Genomic DNA, 18,174 nt, shown 5'->3' on the forward strand with positions numbered 1-18,174 from the left:
TTACAAATGGTTGTTCAAGCTCCTATGAATGCCACAGGCTCCTCAAACTATTACTTGGGGCCCCTGAATCAGACACCCTCAACATGAGGGTTAGGAGAATATGTTGCCTCAACAATTTAGGGACTATGCCCCTCAACAGCAGGAACTAGTTATGGGATGAAAATGATGCCCCTTTCCCTTGCAACATAATTCTCCTAAAAGAAAAGGTTGGGGAGTGGGGGATGAGAGAGTCAGTTCCTAGGCAGGCTGATAAAAAGACCAGATTCCCCAAGGAGGAGAAAGGGGTCTGAGGCTCTCAAGGAGAAAAGGACAAATATTTTTTTCTATATTACTTTGTCTTAGTGAATATGACAATGTATCTTGCTCGAGGACATGTTTCTCCTTAGCAAGAACCTTCTGACTAATCTTGTTATCTTGAAACTTGTAAATTGTGGGAGTGGGTCTGGTAGGACCTTTACAAACTTGAGACATCTTTTGATGTATTGTAATAACCAATTTAAAAAGTATACAGCTCCCTTGCTAAGACTAGTGAGGGGGGCACTCTCCATCACCCTTCTGATGTCTGTCTCAGAAGCTTTCTCTGTCCCTTTTTATACTTTAATGAAACTCTGCTACACACACATACACACAGGACAAAAAAACCTGGCCTGAGTTTTTACTTCTATAACTTAAAAAAAAGCCTGTCCCTAAGTTTCTATCATGATATTTAATGCTTTACCAAGTAAATGAAAGTCTCAGAAATGTGAATTGGGGTGCATCTACTAAAGAGTTCACCTAGGAAAGGTGGAGAGGAAATTACTGCTTCTTCAGATGGAAAAATGTTCAGGAAACTCTGAGGCAGTAACAAGACAGTGAAGACCTCAGTTGGGAGAATCAGGATCTGAGAAACAAGCCTCATGTCTGCAGGACAGGAAATCTAAGCCAGAGAGCAGCCTGCACACGGGGCTCTGCCCCTGCACATCTGAATGCAGTTCATGACCTTCAGTTCAGGGGCCAGGCCCTGGGGAGGCATCAGAGCTGAATGAATATCAGAATTCACAGTCCATCTGCCACCTGGTACATTCCTTTCAGGTAAATTAAACTTCTAATAATTTTGTCAAATCATATCATTTCTAGTGATTTTTGTATATGTGATTCTGCCTTATTTTTAAAAACTCCACAATTTATTTAGCAGTTAAGTATCTGAAGCAAATAGACAACCACCATGTTGTCTCAGTTACACTAATTCTCTGCTCAAACTCATCCATGAGGTGCCCACTTTGAAAGCACAGAAGAAAAGCAGAAAGCTTTTGTTCCATTTTTCATATCCCAAAAGATGTCATGTGTAGCAAGAGGTAGAGCAGAAAAAGGAAAAAAAAAAACCAACCTGCAGGCATTAGCAGTTCTTGAGAGAATCCAAGTATGTGCAAATTACCTGATACATTAAAAATGAAGCATCCAAGCAATTCAGGAGAAAGGAGAAAAAAGGGTACCCAGAGCTTATGCTACCAACAGGATACATCTGACTGTACTGTACGCTGCTTAAGAGCCACGACCAGGCATCCCTTCATGCTTCTCTCCTGACAATTAGTAGGGCTGTGCTTTGCTGGGAATCTGCACCTGGCAGAGATAAGACCCTCTTCACAAAGCTTACAAGATGGAACTTCAAGTCCTGTGCTGACTCAGCCAGAGAGTTCAGCTGTCTGAGGAGGCAAACCTAAGGCTCCTGACAGCTGACAATAGAGGCCTCGGGTAAAGAGGGCATGTGTGGGTGGGGCCTACAATGCCATTTCTGGGAAGTAAGAAAACTCTCCACTATCTCCTGAGGAGGAGAATTTTTACTATGCAACTCATCTGGGATTTGCAATAAGAAGCAAAAAAGGGACATCAAACAACACACACCTTTCGGTAGGACAGAACATTTCCAAAATAAGGCAGAGGTCTTGGCCCAGGAACTCCCAGCTTCTTAAACAGTCCATGTGAATAAGTTCCATATCTGTAAAGTGAAAGAGAAAATCCAGGTCAGGGATTGTGGAATGTGTGGAGCTGGCTAGTCACAGACTTGGAACTGGAACTGTCAGCCTACAGAGGTAACATGTAGGCGATAAATAATAACAGCAATTCCAAAAGCAATAATTACTTTCATTCATCATCTTCTTTCCCTCTTGCACAGTGAGACAATATCACTTTCACCATCAAGTGAAATCTTGAAGGTCCTAATCCTAGATTGGATGCTTGATAAATATTTAAATTTGAGAGCTCCTAAGAGGTGTAGGCTATAATTCCTCCAAAAAATTCATTCATATGTATTCAGCAAGTTAACTCTTCCATGATTCAGAGATTCTCATTCTAGATACAAAGGGGAAACTTTTCTTTTCTGTATCAAACATGAGACTTTGGTTAACTGCATTTGCCCAATGACAGAGTTACTAGAGTCTACCTTGGCATTGTTCTTATCTTTCTCCTTTCCTCTATATTGTTTTGTTGTTTAGTCACTCAGTCATGTCTGATTCTTTGTCACTCTATGGACTGCAACATGCCAGGCTTCCCTGTCCTTCACTATCTCCTGGAGTTTGCTCAAACTCATGTTCATTGAGTCAGTGATACTATCCAACCATCTTATCCTCTGTCTCCCTCTTCTCTTCCTGCCTTCAATCACTCCCAGCATCAGGGTCTTCTCCAGTGAGTAAGCTCCTCCCATCAAGTGGCCAATGCATCAGACCTCCCTCCATGCTGCTGCTAAGTCTCTTCAGTCATGTCCGACTCTGTGCGACCCCATAGACAGCAGCCCACCAGGCTCCCCCGTCCCTGGGATTCTCCAGGCAAGAACACTGGATCTGATTCTTCTTAACTCTGTCTTCACAAGCTGGCATTAAAACAAGCACAGTGTTCTTGTCTGTATAATGAAAACTGTGTTCAAGCCTTCCACTGCCATCATAGAAATTGAGTACCTTTCAGCTACACCCATGACTCTGTCACCAGGCAATTTGGTTGACTTGAACTACAAAAAAGGGTGATTGACCCTTTTGTTCCCTGAAACTGTATAAATGAATCAATGACTAAAGGATCCATCTCCAGACCATTCCCCACCTCATGGCATCTGGTCCTCCAACCACCTGCTAAGCCCAGGGCCTGAAATACCTCATTTTTCTGAAGATTCTCAAACATAAAGCAGCTAGATTACTTCCTCTGCACTTCAACTATCTTAAAAACCAATCAAGCTGGTGCTCCCTATGCCAGGCCTGCCTGCAGGTTATTCTTCATGTATTATGTGTGCAAGCTCACAGTTCCGAGTTGTGGATCTTTGCAAGCCTGCTCACTCTGGTGTTCCTGAGAGATGACAGAGTGCAGGAAAAGAGAGGCTGAAAGAAGAGACTGCCATCAATGGTTTAAACATGAACTTGCTAGGCCTCCAAGGCTAACTCTCTAGAGGCAAATTAGTAAGGTATGGTTGAAAAGCATGCTATGTGTAAATGGTTCATCATGCCCTGTGGGCACTTTCAACAAAGAGATATCACAGTTCCCAGTCTTCAGTTACCTTTCCGTGTAGAGCAAAAGACTTTGTGTGACCAAAAATGAGTGACCATAAAAAACTCCAGAATACTGGACTAAGCTCCTCTCTCTCCTTCTTTGGAAGGTAGCCTTTAAGGTAGCACAGGTTCAAATCTCTAGAAATCTAGCGGTCTTAAAGTATGTGATAAGAGAAACCCAAAAAATTTCAGGTAAGTACCTATGTTGGAAGTGCACACAGAGGTACCTTGGCCAAGTGCAGTCGGCTATATCTCTCTTTCCTCCAAAGCAAGTGGTGGAGGTGTGGGCACCAATCACCACAAAAGAGATGGCCTGGGCTATTCAAACCCCAGTTGCTTCCTCTGTCTTCACAAACAGGGCAAGTCAATGTCTGCTTCTGAACCTTCAGTGTGCTGCTGCTGCTGCTGCTGCTAAGTCGCTTTAGTCGTGTCCGACTCTGTGCGACGCCATAGATGGCAGCCCAACAGGCTCCACCATCCCTGGGATTCTCCAAGCAAGAATACTGGAGTGGGTTGCTACATAAACTCAAAAGTGATGCCAAGCAATTGAGTGAACATGTTGGCAACACTGGTCCCACAGAGAGCTCTGGTCTAAATTCACATGGTTCCACCAAGGCAGCAGGTGGACTGAGTGAATTATTTGGCTTCTTTCTAGCTCTTTACTTTTTGGTTGGTACAGTAATGCTATTTTGGGTAAAAAGGAAGGGGCTAAAGATAAAGCCAACATTTTTATAGTCTTTACATCCTGTCAGCCTAAAAAGAGCATTGCCTGCAGCGGCTGATTCCTGGCTGCACCAGCACCTTCTCAGGCTACAGGGATGTTTGCCTGGTGGGACACTAGCTGGTACCAGCCCCACTGTCAGACGGACCACACACAGTGTGACTGAGGTTGTGTCTTGTCCCCAGGCTTCCAACAGATGAGATGCCAACCCTGTTGACCTTCTGTGGGACCAGGTCTGAGGAATAACTCTAGGGGGTCTGCTCTGAGGAAAGAGGAATATTCTCCCCTCCATCCCGATCTCTTTCTGGATGCCTCTCATATCATCACCAGCTCCCAGGCATGTATACTCATCTGCCCTGAAGACTAAAATAGCTTGCTGGACATGCATATTTAAAAGGGTATATCACAGGAATATTTTACTACACTAGATTCATATTCCAGGCATTATTCTAGAGGGCGAATTTATTTACATACCTTTCTAGGTGCTGGAACACCTAGAAACAGTCCTCTTTTGTCCTTCAGGGAAAAACCACATGCTGGAAATACTCATACTGATTTTGAATCCCATGGACAGAGGAGCCTGGTAGGCTACAGTCCACGGGGTCGCTAAGAGTCAGGCACGACTGAGCGACTTCACTTTCACTTTTCACTTTCATGCATTGGAGAAGGAAATGGCAACCCACTCCAGTATTCTTGCCTGGAGAATCCCAGGGACAGAGGAGCCTGTTGGGCTGCCTTCTGTGGGGTCACAAAGAGTTGGACACGACTGACACGACTTAGCAGCAGCAGCAGCAGTACTAAATAGAATGAAATTAAACTGTACCAATTAATTTTATAATAATAGAAAATATGTTGCTGAAATACCTTAAATTCCTAATACTTCTTTCAAGTAATTAAAATGAGGTTAATATTACCCACATACATGTCATCATGATTTACTACACTTAGTGAAAATGAAATTGACACAGAACCTAAATGTGATTTGTAGGGGTATCTCTCTAATCACTCATTAGAAATAACTCCTCTCCCAATCCAATCCATGATACCAGAATCTCAACATTGAAAGGAATTTTTCTGCTAGATGGTTTTGATTCAACCTCCTGTGCCACACTTATACAGGGAAAATAAAATCCAAATTGGACTCTGGGGCTTGTGCCTCTTGTAGGCTTAGCAGATGTCATATCACAGGGAAAATAAATATGTACATTGATTCTAACCCTTCCAGAGATTGAGAGAAAAGGTGAAAGAAATGAATATAATTTCAAGATTTTTACCAAGTCTCCTCAGATCTTAAGCTTTCTCATTTGGAAACTAGATAATTTCTGCAGAGTACAGGGTGCGGGAATTGAGTCTTAGGAAGGGATGCCCTGAGGAGGGGCACAGAAAAGGGGAAGGTCTGACCATGAAAAAAAGGGTGCTCAGTCTCAGGCCTCCCAACAAAGTCGGGGTGCACCCCATGCCTTGTGTAAATAACACCTGGAAGAAGGGTCCGGAGCAGGAACTCCTGAGTGACAAAGGGGCCGATACTTCCTCATGTCTCTTGCAGCAGGTACAGTCAGAGAGACTGAAACAAAAATCCACATTGATCCTTGCCTCCAGGATTCCCAGCCATGGGAATCAGTAAGGACTATGCTGTACATGGGCCAGTTGTTTTTAATTTGCCCTTGATGGACTCTGGTTGACTACTCTAGGTCCACGCAAACTGGCAGTCAATCAGAGGGTCATTCTCAGGAGCAAATAATGTCACAAACCCTCCTAACTATGCTAACAGCAACTCAGGAGTAAAGTTAACTCCTTCAACAGATGTGGGTAAGATCGATGATAATAACCCATTTGGTGCCCATAGCACATGATGCTTGAGCAACTTCCCCTCCATTTACTTTGAACTTTAAAAAACTAAGGGAACCCCCTTTCCTGATTAGCACCCCAAGACCTAGGTTTTAGAAGAGATGAGCCTAACAGTTACTCACAGATAAAGGAGCACCAGGCTGATAGACAGGAGAACCCAGGTGTCCATGGAAAAGCTTGGGATTAGCTCCATGGCCACTTTCTTGGTGATTCCCTCCTCTGAGTTTCCTTTCAGCTGTGTGTGCTGCTCTCTGCCTACCTCTCAGTGTGAAGCTTCTGTTCACATTAGGTGGAGATTCAGTGCGGTTGGGAGATTTATGTGCTTAGAAAGGAGTTGGAGCTGGAGCTGCAACCAATAGAAGAGCCACCTGGGCTCCACCTGTAGGAGCCCTCTCGGCCTTGGTAGTTGGCTGAGCATCATACACATTACAGTTTGACCTCCCTTGAGTTCATATTCTGTAGGAAATCAATAAACAACTCAATCAGTGTTAACAGTAAGCCCAAAGGTTACAGAAACTCAAATAAAGCCACTGGCTTTAATTCTCCTCTCGACTGCCCTGTCTCTAGGGTTGCCTGCAGTCCAAAATGTTTGAAATTGTTCAAACAAGATGATGGTGGCAGTGTAGTTGCCAAGTCGTGTCCCACTCTTTGTGATCCCATGCACAGCGGCCCGACAGGCTCCTCTGTCCATGGGATTTCCAGGCAAGAATACTGGAGTCAGGTGTTATCTCCTTCTCTAGGGGGTCAAACAAGATGGCTGTCCTGATTGTTACTGTTACTTATATGTTTTTTTTTTTCTGCCCAGGAATGCCCCTGTTTCCCTTGTAGGCTCTTAATTATGCTTCAAAATGAAGTTCAGACAGAACATCTGTGTTAGAGATTTCCCAAACAAACCTCCTTGAGCAGATATAACAATTTCATCCTCTGGGGACTTCTGTCCCTTGCACACAATCCTACTATCTCCCACACCACAGTCAGTTTCCACTTCTAGTCCCCTCAGTGGATCAAGAGCTTGGGCACATGCTGGATACTAGCCACAGTCATGTCCCAGGTACCTAGCACAGTGCTTTCAGAAGTGCTTTCCTGAATTGTTGACACACCAAGAGGGCCTGGCTGGGCCTTGGTCACTGTCTCTGTATTTTCAGGAGAATCCATCAGAATCCTGTTGACAAGAGGGCCCCAGAAGGAAAGGCAGGACATGGAGGAGAGGGTGATGGCTGCACCAATGGTATCAATTCAGGCTCATTCCTGTCCCACCCTCAGAGTATCCTGCAAGTCAGATTCTAGATCAAAGAATGGTCTCCCCTCTCTGGAAAGGCTGCAATCCAAGATCAAAGGGTGTAAAGAGAGAGAAAAAAGCAGCCCAATGGCCAAGAGGACCCCAACGTCCTTAGCCACCAGTAATGTGGCATGTACAGCAACAGGACTCCAAAAAGATCACACAAGGGCATGTTATCTCTGGGGAATGTGAGGTGTGGGTGGGTCAGAGCAGACAGGTTCCCACTTGTGGACACGTAGGGCATTTGAGGCTTCCCAGGTGGCACCAGTTGTAAAAGAAAAAAAAAAAAAAAAACCCACTTGCTAATGCAGGAGACCTAAGATACACAGGTTAGATCCCTGGGATGGGAAGATCCCCTGGAGGAGGAAATGGCAACCATCTCCAGTATTCTTGCCTGGAGAATCCCATGGCAGAGGATCCTGGAGGGCTACAGTCCACAGGGTTACATAGAGTTGGACACTACTGTAGCGAATTAGCATGCACAAAACAGGGAGTGTTTACTGGGTAACAAGGAGCTGATACTGAGGAGGCCTAGAGTAGCCGTTGGTATTACCAGCTGGTAGGCCTTCCCCTGTGCAGTTAATTCGCTTCAGTCATATCCGACTCTGTGTCCCATGGGCTGTAGCCCACCAGGCTCCTCTGTCCATGGGATTCTCTAGGCAAGGATACTGGAATGGGTTGCCATGCCCTCCTCCAGGGGATCTTCCCAACCCAGGGATTGAATCAGCATCTCTTATGTCTCCTGCAATGGCAGACAAGTTCTTTACCACTAGAGCCACCTTCTATCCATGCTGAATTCCTGATGGGAGCAGTATGAAGGCTGAGCATCGAGAATTTACACTGGCTCATTATCAGTACTTTGAACCATGTCCTGCATCTGCCAGGCCTGAATGACCATGGATTACATGAAAAACAAAACCTCAAAGGTTCCCAAAACTTGATAGAAACATAAGACATGTAAGCTGTGTTTGTGCACTTCCTTCTCCCTTTATCCTTTCTCACTTTTACTCCTACAGAAAGTGATACTCATCTCTTGGTAACTCTTTCCCTCACTCTGGCCTGAGAGTTCCCAGGGCTGTTCCATACTGGCCTGAGTGGAAGTCTCATTAGTAAAATGCAGCAAGTCTGAACTATGTCTCCTGCACTTTTTTATTTCCTTGGGAGCTTCTCATGGAGCATGATATTTCTACCATCAGAGTTTGTCATCTTAGGGTTCACTTCTTCCAGGAGGCCTCTGTTAAAATCCACATCCAATGAGAATTGTATTGTCTGAACACATTTATCTGTCCATTGCGTCATCCAAGTGAGTTAATTCAGCTGGTTAATTCAGCGCTGGTATTGTGCTGGACTGTGGGCTAGAAGCCATCCAGTCCCCTCCCTGGGGAGCAGCCTCCGGTGGAGGGAGTGAGACACACAACCAAGCTCAGTATGGGGCATACCTCTGGAATCCTTGGGGAAATGGAGCCCTAGAGAGAGGCAGCAAAGGAGAGAAATGGACGGAAGCTTGAGTACCAACAAAGCACAGACCTGGGAAGCTGGAGGATGATCCCCAGGGAAAGTCAGAAAGTCCAAGGAATTTTGATACATTTCTGCCCCCTTTTGGTACCTTCCCTGGGTACTGTTGGGGCTTCCCTGGTGGCTCAACTGTAAACAATCTGCCTGCAATGTAGGAGACCCAGGCTCGATCCCTGGGTCAGGAAGGTCCCCCTGGAGAAGGGAATGGCTACCCACTCCAGCATTCCTGCCTGGAGAATCCCATGGCCAGAGGAGCCTGATGGACTACTACCATGGTGTTGCAAAGAGTGGGACATGATTGAATGATTAAGCACACGCACACATGGCATAGTTTTAAAGAGGGTCATGCTACAATCCTCCATTTACAGATAGAAAGTGAGCCTTAGTGACTGCAAGTGGCTTCCCAACAGCTATTGATCAAAACATGTTATAAATAATATGAAGAAAGATGGCAAGTCTTCTGCTCTGAAATGCCGATATTCAACATTTGCTGATTCATGATGAGAGTCACTGTGTGAAATAGTGAGACCCAAGGCTGAAGCAGCACATTGGTCACAATTCTGGCTCTGTCTCCATGTCTACCCCTGCCCAGGGGCTCCCCCATGGGTCTGCAGAACCCGGACTTCATGTCACCTCAGCAGGAACAAGGACAGGTGCTTGTCATGAGGACCCACCTGTCTGTATTCTCCACTGAGAGGAACACAAAATACATCCCCATGAAGAGATTACAGTGTCATCTGATAACTACTGACAACTTAATTCACTCAGCTAAACCCACAGCCTTTCTTATTCTTCTTGAAAACAAAACCCTTGTGGAAACTACATACTTTCATCTTCCTCCAAAACATATGCTAATATGATGGTTTTCTCACCAACACTTACATGCCATCACCTTCCCAATTCACCTCAGGGCCTGGTCCAGCTGGTTGGAATCTGTCTAGTGTCAATAGTCTAGTCAAGTCCTGGAAAAATGTGTAGCCAGAGCCACGTCCTAGCAAAGGCAAATGGCTTGCTCTGCAAGGGGAAATAACAGAAGGCATGGTCTTTGTGCTCTTCGTTCCACAGCCAGACACACCTGACTTGAAAAGTCTCACTTACGAAGACCGTGAAGGAAGACGTGTGTGCCTGAAGAGCACCCCACACCTCACGTCTCTCATCTGGTCATTTGTGTACTGACGGCCTGGCATGGTCAAAGCTCTATTCCAAGTGCTTCACATGCAGATGTGACTAAGATCCTGATATTACTCAGGTGGAAGATAGAAATAGACAAGTATAGTACTGCCAAGGTAAACTAATTATACATGTTTTAGAAACACAGTGTCCTCATCAACAATACGTGGCTTATCTTTTCAGACCTCAGCAATCAGTCAGAGATGGAAATCAAAGAACACTCATGGAACTGGGCATTAGGCTCAGATATCAGGAGAGGTGAGCAGGGTGCCAGGGACTCAGTGATGTAAGAGGCCCTGTCAGTCTGCTATTCCTCTCCTTTTAGAGGTGACTCCTCTTCTGGGAAGCTTGTCCACTGGCTGAGAGAACTGCTCACAGTATGGGAAGGCTGTGTTTCTCTGGAATGATGTGTGTGCTAGATTCCAATTTCACAGATCACGGGTCTGTGACCAGAGCACTGCCCCAACAGAGACAAGGTGAGGGCCCCTAGCAAGCCAGTCAGTAGGGGCTGGGGTGAGGTACAGGGATGTTCTTTCTGACCCACACATATCCCACCATGAAGAAACACACACGTGCCCTTAAGCAGGTGCACTTCCGTGGACTTCACAGCAAAGGGATGAGAAGGACCTCATGGCTGCTCACTTTCGACTCCATTCCTGAGTTTCTCTTTCTTGATAAATGAATCACTAATATCTCTACTGCACAGTACACCTTAGAAAGTTCTTTCAGGAAAAGAAAAGTGAAGTTGCTCTGTTGTGTCCAACTCTGAGACCCCATGAACTGTAGCCTGCCAGGCTCCTCCATTCATGAGATTTTCCAGGCAAGAATACTGGAGTGGGTTACCATGTCCTTCTCCAGGGTTTCTTCCCAACCCAGGGACCAAACTCAGGTCTCCCACATTGTAGGCAGTCTCTTTACGGTCTGAGCCACCAGGGAAGCCAAGAAAGTTCTTTCATGTCTCTCTTAACTGATTTCCCTGAAAATTCTGTGAGATAAGCAGTGCTGGTGTTGTTTGATTCCCACTTTACAGATGTAAAAACAGAAGCTTAGAGTGGGGAAGAATCTTGCCCAAACATTAAACCATGAATGCAGGGCATGGAGCTAGATCTCATAATTCTAAATTGTGCCAGTGTCATGCTTGGCTGGATTCCAAGAGGCTTCCTGGAATAACCTGGCTAGATCATACATCATGACCAAGTGGGCTTTATCCCAGGGGTGCAAGGATTCTTCAATATTTGCAAATCAAACAATGTGATACACCACATTAACAAATTGAAAGATAAAAACCATATGACTATCTCAATAGATGCAGAGAAAGCCATTGACAAAATTCAACATCCATTTATGATAAAAAAAAAAAAACCCTCCAGAAAGCAGGCATAGAAGGAACATACCTCAACATAATAAAGGCCATATATGATAAACCCACAACAAACATTATCCTCAATGGTGAAAAATTGAAAGCATTTCCCCTAAAGTCAGGAACAAGACAAGGGTGCCCACTCTCACCACTACTATTCAACATAATTTTGGAAGTTTTGGCCACAGCAATCAGAGCAGAAAAAGAAATAAAAGGAATCCAGATTGGAAAGAAGTAAAACTCTCACTGTTTGCAGATGACATGATCCTCTACATAGAAAACCCTAAAGACTCCACCAGAAAATTACTAGAGCTAATCAATGACTATAGTAAAGTTGCAGGATATAAAATTCACACAGAGAAATCCTTTGCATTCCTATACACTAACAATGAGAAAACAGAAAGAGAAATTAAGGAAAAAATTCCATTCACCATTGCAACAAAAAGAATAAAATATTTAGGAATAAATCTAACTAAAGAAACAAAAGACCTATATATAGATAACTGCTGCTGCTAAGTCACCTCAGTTGTGTCCAACTCTGTGTGACCCCATAGACGGAAGCCCACCAGGCTCCACCATCCGTGGAATTCTCCAGGCAAGAACACTGGAGTGGGTTGCCACTGCCTTCTCCAATGCATGAAAGTGAAAAGTGAAAGTGAAGTTGCTCAGTCGTGTCCTACTCTTAGCGACCCCATGGACTGCAGCCCACCAAGCTCCTCAGTCCATGGAATTTTCCAGGCAAGAGTACTGGAGTGGGGTGCCGTTGCCTTCTTCGATATAGATAACTATAAAACACTAATGAAAGAAATCAAAGATGACACAAATAGATGGAGAAATATACCATGTTCCTGGATCGGAAGAATCAATATAGTGAAAAAGGAGTATACTACCCAAAGTGATCTATAGATTTAATGCAATCCCTATAAAGCTGCTGCTGCTGCTAAACTGTGTCAGTCATGTCCGACTCTGTGTGACCCCATAGACAGCAGCCCACCAGGCTCCTCTGTCCCTTGGATTCTCCAGGCAAGAACACTGGAGTGGGTTGCCATTTCCTTCTCCAGTGCATGAAAGTGAAAAGTGAAAGTGAAGTCGTTCAGTCATGTCCAACTCTTTGCAACCCCACGGACTGCAGCCTACCAGGGTCCTCCATCCATGAGATTTCCCAGGCAAGAGTACTGGAGTGGGTTGCCATTGCCTTCTCCCCCTATAAATCTACCAATGGTATTTTTCAGAGAACTAGAACAAATAATTTCACAATCTGTATGGAAATACAGAAAACCTTGAATAGCCAAAGCAATCTTAGGAAGAAGAATGGAACTGGAGGAATCAACCTGCCTGACCTCAGACTATACTACAAAGATACAGTCATCAAGACAGTATGGTGCTGGCACAAAGACAGAAATATAGATCAATGGAGCAAAATAGAAAGCACAGAGATAAATCCACACACCTATGGACACCTTACCTTTGACAAAGGAGGCAAGAATATACAAGGGAGAAAATACAATCTCTTTAACAAGTGGTGCTTGGAAAACTGGTCAACCCCTTGTAAAAGAATGAAATTAGAACACTTTCTAACACCATACACAAAAATAAACTCAAAATGGATTAGAGATCTAAATGTAAGACCAGAAACTATAAAATTCCTAGAGGAAAACACAGGCAAAACACTCTCCGATGTAAATCATAACAGGACCCTCTATGACCCACCTCCCAGAGTAATGGAACTAAAAGCAAAAATAAACAAATGGGACCTAATTAAACTTAAAAGCTTTTGCACAACTAAGGAAACTGTAAGCAAGGTGAAAAAGCCTTCAGAATGGGATAAAATAATAGCAAATGAAGCAACTGACAAAGAATTAATTTCAAAAATATACAAGCAGCACCTGAAGCTCAATTCCAGAAAAATAAATGACCCAATCAAAAAATGGGCCAAAGAACTAAACAGACATTTCTCCAAAGAAGACATACAGATGGCTAAAAAACACATGAAAAGATGCTCAACATCACTCATTATTAGATAAATGCAAATCAAACCCAGAATGAGATATCATCTCATGCCAGTCAGAATGGCTGCTATCCAAAAGTCTACAACCAATACATGCTGGAGAGAGTGTGGAGAAAAGGGAATCCTCTTACACTGTTGGTGGGAATGCAAACTAGTACAGCGACTATGAAGAACAGTGTGGAGATTCCTTAAAAAACTGGAAATAGAACTGCCATATGACCCAGCAATCCCACTGCTGGGCATACACACCAAGGAAACCAGAAATGAAAGAGACACATGTACCCCAGTGTTCATCACAGCACTGTTTATAATAGCCAGAACATGGAAGCAACCTAGATATCCATCAGCAGATGAATGCGTAAGAAAGCTGTGGTACATATACACAATGGAGTATTCAGTTCAGTCAGTTCAGTCGCTCAGTCATGTCCGACTCCTTGCGACCCCATGAATCACAGCATGCCAGGCCTCCCTGTCCATCACCAACTCCCGGAGTTCACTCAGACTTACATTCATCGAGCCAGTGATGCCATCCAGCCATCTCATCCTCTGTCGTCCCCTTCTCCTCCTGCCCCCAATCCCTCCCAGCAGCAGAGTCTTTTCCAATGAGTCAACTCTTCCTTCGCATGAGGTGGCCAAAGTACTGGAGTTTCAGCTTTAGCATCATTCCTTCCAAAGAAATCCCAGGGCTGATCTCCTTCAGAATGGACTCGTTGGATCTCCTTGCAGTCCAAGGGACTCTCAAGAGTCTTCTCCAACACCACAGTTCAAAAGCATCAATTCTTTGGCACTCAGCCTTCTTCACAGTCCAACTCTCACATCCATACATGACCACAGGAAAAACCATAGCCTTGACTAGACGGACCTTTGTTGGCAAAGTAATGTCTCTGCTTTTGAATATGCTATCTAGGTTGGTCATAACTTTTCTTCAAGGGGTAAGCGTCTTTTAATTTCATGGTTGCAGGCACAATCTGCAGTGATTTTGGAGCCCCCCAAAATAAAGTCTGACACTGTTTCCACTGTTTCCCCATCTTTTCCCATGAAGTGATGGGACCAGATGCCATGATCTTAGTTTTCTGAATGTTGAGTTTGTTTTTTTTTTTTAACTTTACAATATTGTATTAGTTTTGCCAAATATCGAAATGAATCCACCACAGGTATACCTGTGTTCCCCATCCTGAACCCTCCTCCCTCCTCCCTCCCCATACCCTCCCTCTGGGTCGTCCCAGTGCACCAGCCGCAACCTAGATGCCCATCAGCAGATGAATGGATAAGAAAGCTGTGGTACATATACACAATGGAGTATTACTCAGCCATTAAAAAGAATACATTTGAATCAGTTCTAATGAATGTTGAGTTTTAAGCCAACTTTTTCACTCTCCTCTTTCACTTTCATCAAGAGGCTTTTTAGTTCCTCTTCACTTTCTGCCATAAGAGTGGTGTCATCTGCATATCTGAGGTTATTGATATTTCTCCCAGCAATCTTGATTCCAGCTTGTGCTTCCTCCAGCCCAGCGTTTCTCATGATGTACTCGGCATATAAGTTAAATAAGCACGATGACAATATACAGCCTTGATGTATTCCTTTTCCTATTTGGAACCAGTCTGTTGTTCCATGTCCAGTTCTAACTGTTGCTTCCTGACCTGCATACAGATTTCTCAAGAGGTAGGTCAGGTGGTCTGGTATTCCCATCTCTTTCAAGATTTTCCACAGTTTATTGTGATCCACACAGTCAAAGGCTTTGGCATAGTCAATAAAGCAGAAATAGATGTTTTTCTGGAACTCTCTTGCTTTTTCCATGATCCAGCGGATGTGGGCAATTTGGTCTCTGGTTCCTCTGCCTTTTCTAAAACCAGCTTGAACATGAACTGGAAGTTCACGGTTCACGTATTGCTGAAGCCTGGCTTGGAGAATTTTGAGCATTACTCTACTAGCGTGTGAGATGAGTGCAATTATGCGGTAGTTTGAGCATTCTTTGGCATTGCCTTTCTTTGGGATTGGAATGAAAACTGACCTTTTCCAGTCCTGTGGCCACTGCTGAGTTTTCCAAATTTGCTGGCATGTTGAGTGCAGCACTTTCACAGCATCATCTTTCAGGATTTGAAATAGCTCAACTGGAATTTTATCACCTCCACTAGCTTTGTTCGTAGTGATGCTTTCTAAGGCCCACTTGACTTCACATTCCAGGACGTCTGGCTCTAGATGAGTGATCACATCATCGTGATTATCTAGGTCATGAAGATCTTTGTTGTACAGTTCTTCTGTGTATTCTTGCCACCTCTTCTTACTATCTTCTGCTTCTGTTAGGTCCATACCATTTCTGTCCTTTATCAAGCCCATCTTTGCATGAAATGTTCCCTTGGTGTCTCTAATTTTCTTGAAGAGATCTCTAGTCTTTCCCATTCTGTTGTTTTCCTCTATTTCTGGCTATCTGGGGAGGCCTTACAAATAGCTGTGAAAAGAAGAGAAGAGAAAAGCAAAGGAGAAAAGGAAAGATATAAGCAACTGAATGCAGAGTTCCAAAGAATAGCAAGAAGAGGTAAGAAAGCCTTCCTCAGTGATCAATGGAGTATTACTCAGCCATTAAAAAGAATACATTTTAATCAGTTCTAATGAGGTGGATGAAACTGGAGCCTATTATACAGAGTGAAGTAAGCCAGAAAGAAAAACACCAATACAGTATACTAATGCATATATATGGAATTTAGAAAGATGGTAATGATAACCCTATATGCGAGACAGCAAAAGAGACACAGATGTATAGAACAGTCTTTTGGACTCTGTGGGAGAGGGAGAGGGTGGGATGATTTTGGAGAATGGCACTGAAACATGTATATTATCATGTGTGAAACAAATCGCCAGTCCAGGTTCGATGCAGGATACAGGATGCTTGGGGCTGGTGCACTAGGATGATCTAGAGGGATGATATGGGGGGGGGAGGTGGGAGGGGGGTTCAAGATGGGGAACACATGTACACCCGTGGCAGATTCATGTCAATGTATTGCAAAACCAATACAAATTGTAAAGTAATTAGCCTCCAATTAAAATAAATAAATTACAATAAATAAATAAAACACAAAGACATGCTATGGAAAAAAAAAAAGAAAATGGTAAGATGTATTGTCCCCAAGCTCCTCAGATGACTGGGTCTTCTTGTGTCTACACAACTGTTCTTCCATCTGGAATGGATCCAATCCATTTTCCATCTGGTGAATTCCTAAACTTCCTTTGGGAGTCAGCCAAGGCAACATCTTCCCCACTGACCCTTGTCCTCAACATGTAGCTGATGGGGAGGGTCCCACTTCTGCATATCACAGATCTCATGAAGAAACATAGTGACTCTCAGACCATGACATTCATTATAATCCAAGTGCAGGGGGAATGTTAAAAACTACATATGCCTGGGCCCACCTGAATACCTGAAATTGACAGGATGAAGTAAAACTCAAGAAAAATCATATTATTAATTTAATTGTTGCTAAGAATTATGAAAAACATTAGCTGAAATATTAAAAGCAATAGGCTGGTTCCTAGAGAAACAAAATTGACCAACACCAGCCAAACAAGAAATATAAAATTAGTCCCAAAACTCCTTTAAAAATAATTGGAAGTCAAAGTCTTCCTACAAGGAGAAATTCATCCAGAGTTTTACGGTAACCTTCAAGGAACACATTTGTCTTAGCCTTCTTTCCCAAGAAAGGAGAGCCTGAAATACAGGCTTTCATGCTATTATCATCTGGGGAATTTGATCCAGGACAGGAAGAATGAAGGAAAATAGGAACAAAGCAAGGAAGGAGAATCAATACCAGATTCATTAACCAACCTGGTCAACACTTGGTATCAAAAGCAACCAGCTCTTTGTTCAACTGACCATCTTCTGAGAAGCCATACAACCACTCAGAAGATGCAGCCCATCCAAGGGAAGGAAGGGGGAAGAGGGTATCCACTGGTTTCCCTCTCCCTTTGGGAAAATGTTCCTCCCACAGAAAAGTAATTCTCTAAAACTTCTGTATTACAGAAGAATTGCTAGTCTGAGAGGCACAGTCAGGCTTCACTGCACGAATTCAGTTGGAATCCGGGCGAAGATGGTCCCTGTAGTGTGGCGGGAACAGAGACCATGGCAGGTACACTAGTTCTCTATGCTGTCCAGCAGATTATCCCCAAATACAGCCCCTTGAAACAAGCATTGACTGTGTCACACTCCTTGGGCTGGGAGTCCAGGCGTGGCTTACCTGGGAGCCTCTGGCTCAAGCTCTCTCCTGCTGTCAGGCTGGGCTGCCTCTCATCCAAAGTCTCACTGGGGAAGGACCCCCTTTCAGGTCCTCCAGGTGGTCTGGCAGGGTTCAGATCCTCACAAGCTCGAGGATTCAGTTCCTCACTGGCTATGGCCCAGAAGCCCCCTCAGATCTCTGCCACCGGAGTCTCTCCACAGAACAGCTCACAACATGGCAGTCGCTTCCCCCAGAGTGAGGGAGTGAGAGGGGGCACCCAATTAATATTCTACTCATTAGAAGCAAGTCACCTATCCCAGCCTCACCAATGGGAGGGGGTTAAATGTGGCGTAACTGCTAGCAGGCAGAGCCATTGGTGGCCAACTGAGAGGATGCCATCGCAGAGGTGAAGCTAAGATTCTCAGCTCACTCTATGAAGACAGTATGAACTTGATCCAAATAGGACAAAAATGGGACAAAAAAGAAAGACTCCATTTCAGTCTCAATCACGGGCTTCAACACAAAAATCCTGAGCAAAATAAAGCCAGTCAAATC

At 44.1% G+C, this 18,174-nt stretch overlaps 1 protein-coding gene across 2 annotated transcripts in view; it reads right to left on the reverse strand.

Annotated features, from left to right (window-relative positions):
- Window positions 1–18,174, reverse strand: part of LOC133238934 (cytochrome P450 3A24) — an 85,598-nt gene that overhangs the window by 38,562 nt on the left and 28,862 nt on the right. Inside the window, exons 1-2 of one of the 2 annotated variants that reach the window (XM_061402596.1) lie at window positions 6,201–6,386; window positions 1,882–1,975 (exon numbers count right to left, since the gene is read on the reverse strand). In XM_061402596.1, the coding sequence (XP_061258580.1) occupies window positions 1,882–1,975; window positions 6,201–6,271 (165 nt within the window). In that variant the 5' untranslated portion in view covers window positions 6,272–6,386. Of the gene's footprint in view, window positions 1–1,881; window positions 1,976–6,200; window positions 6,387–18,174 lie in introns of those variants that run through there. The other variant, XM_061402597.1, reaches the window with a different exon arrangement.

The sequence above is a fragment of the Bos javanicus genome, chromosome 25 (assembly GCF_032452875.1).
Source record: "Bos javanicus breed banteng chromosome 25, ARS-OSU_banteng_1.0, whole genome shotgun sequence".
Taxonomy (NCBI): domain Eukaryota; kingdom Metazoa; phylum Chordata; class Mammalia; order Artiodactyla; family Bovidae; genus Bos; species Bos javanicus.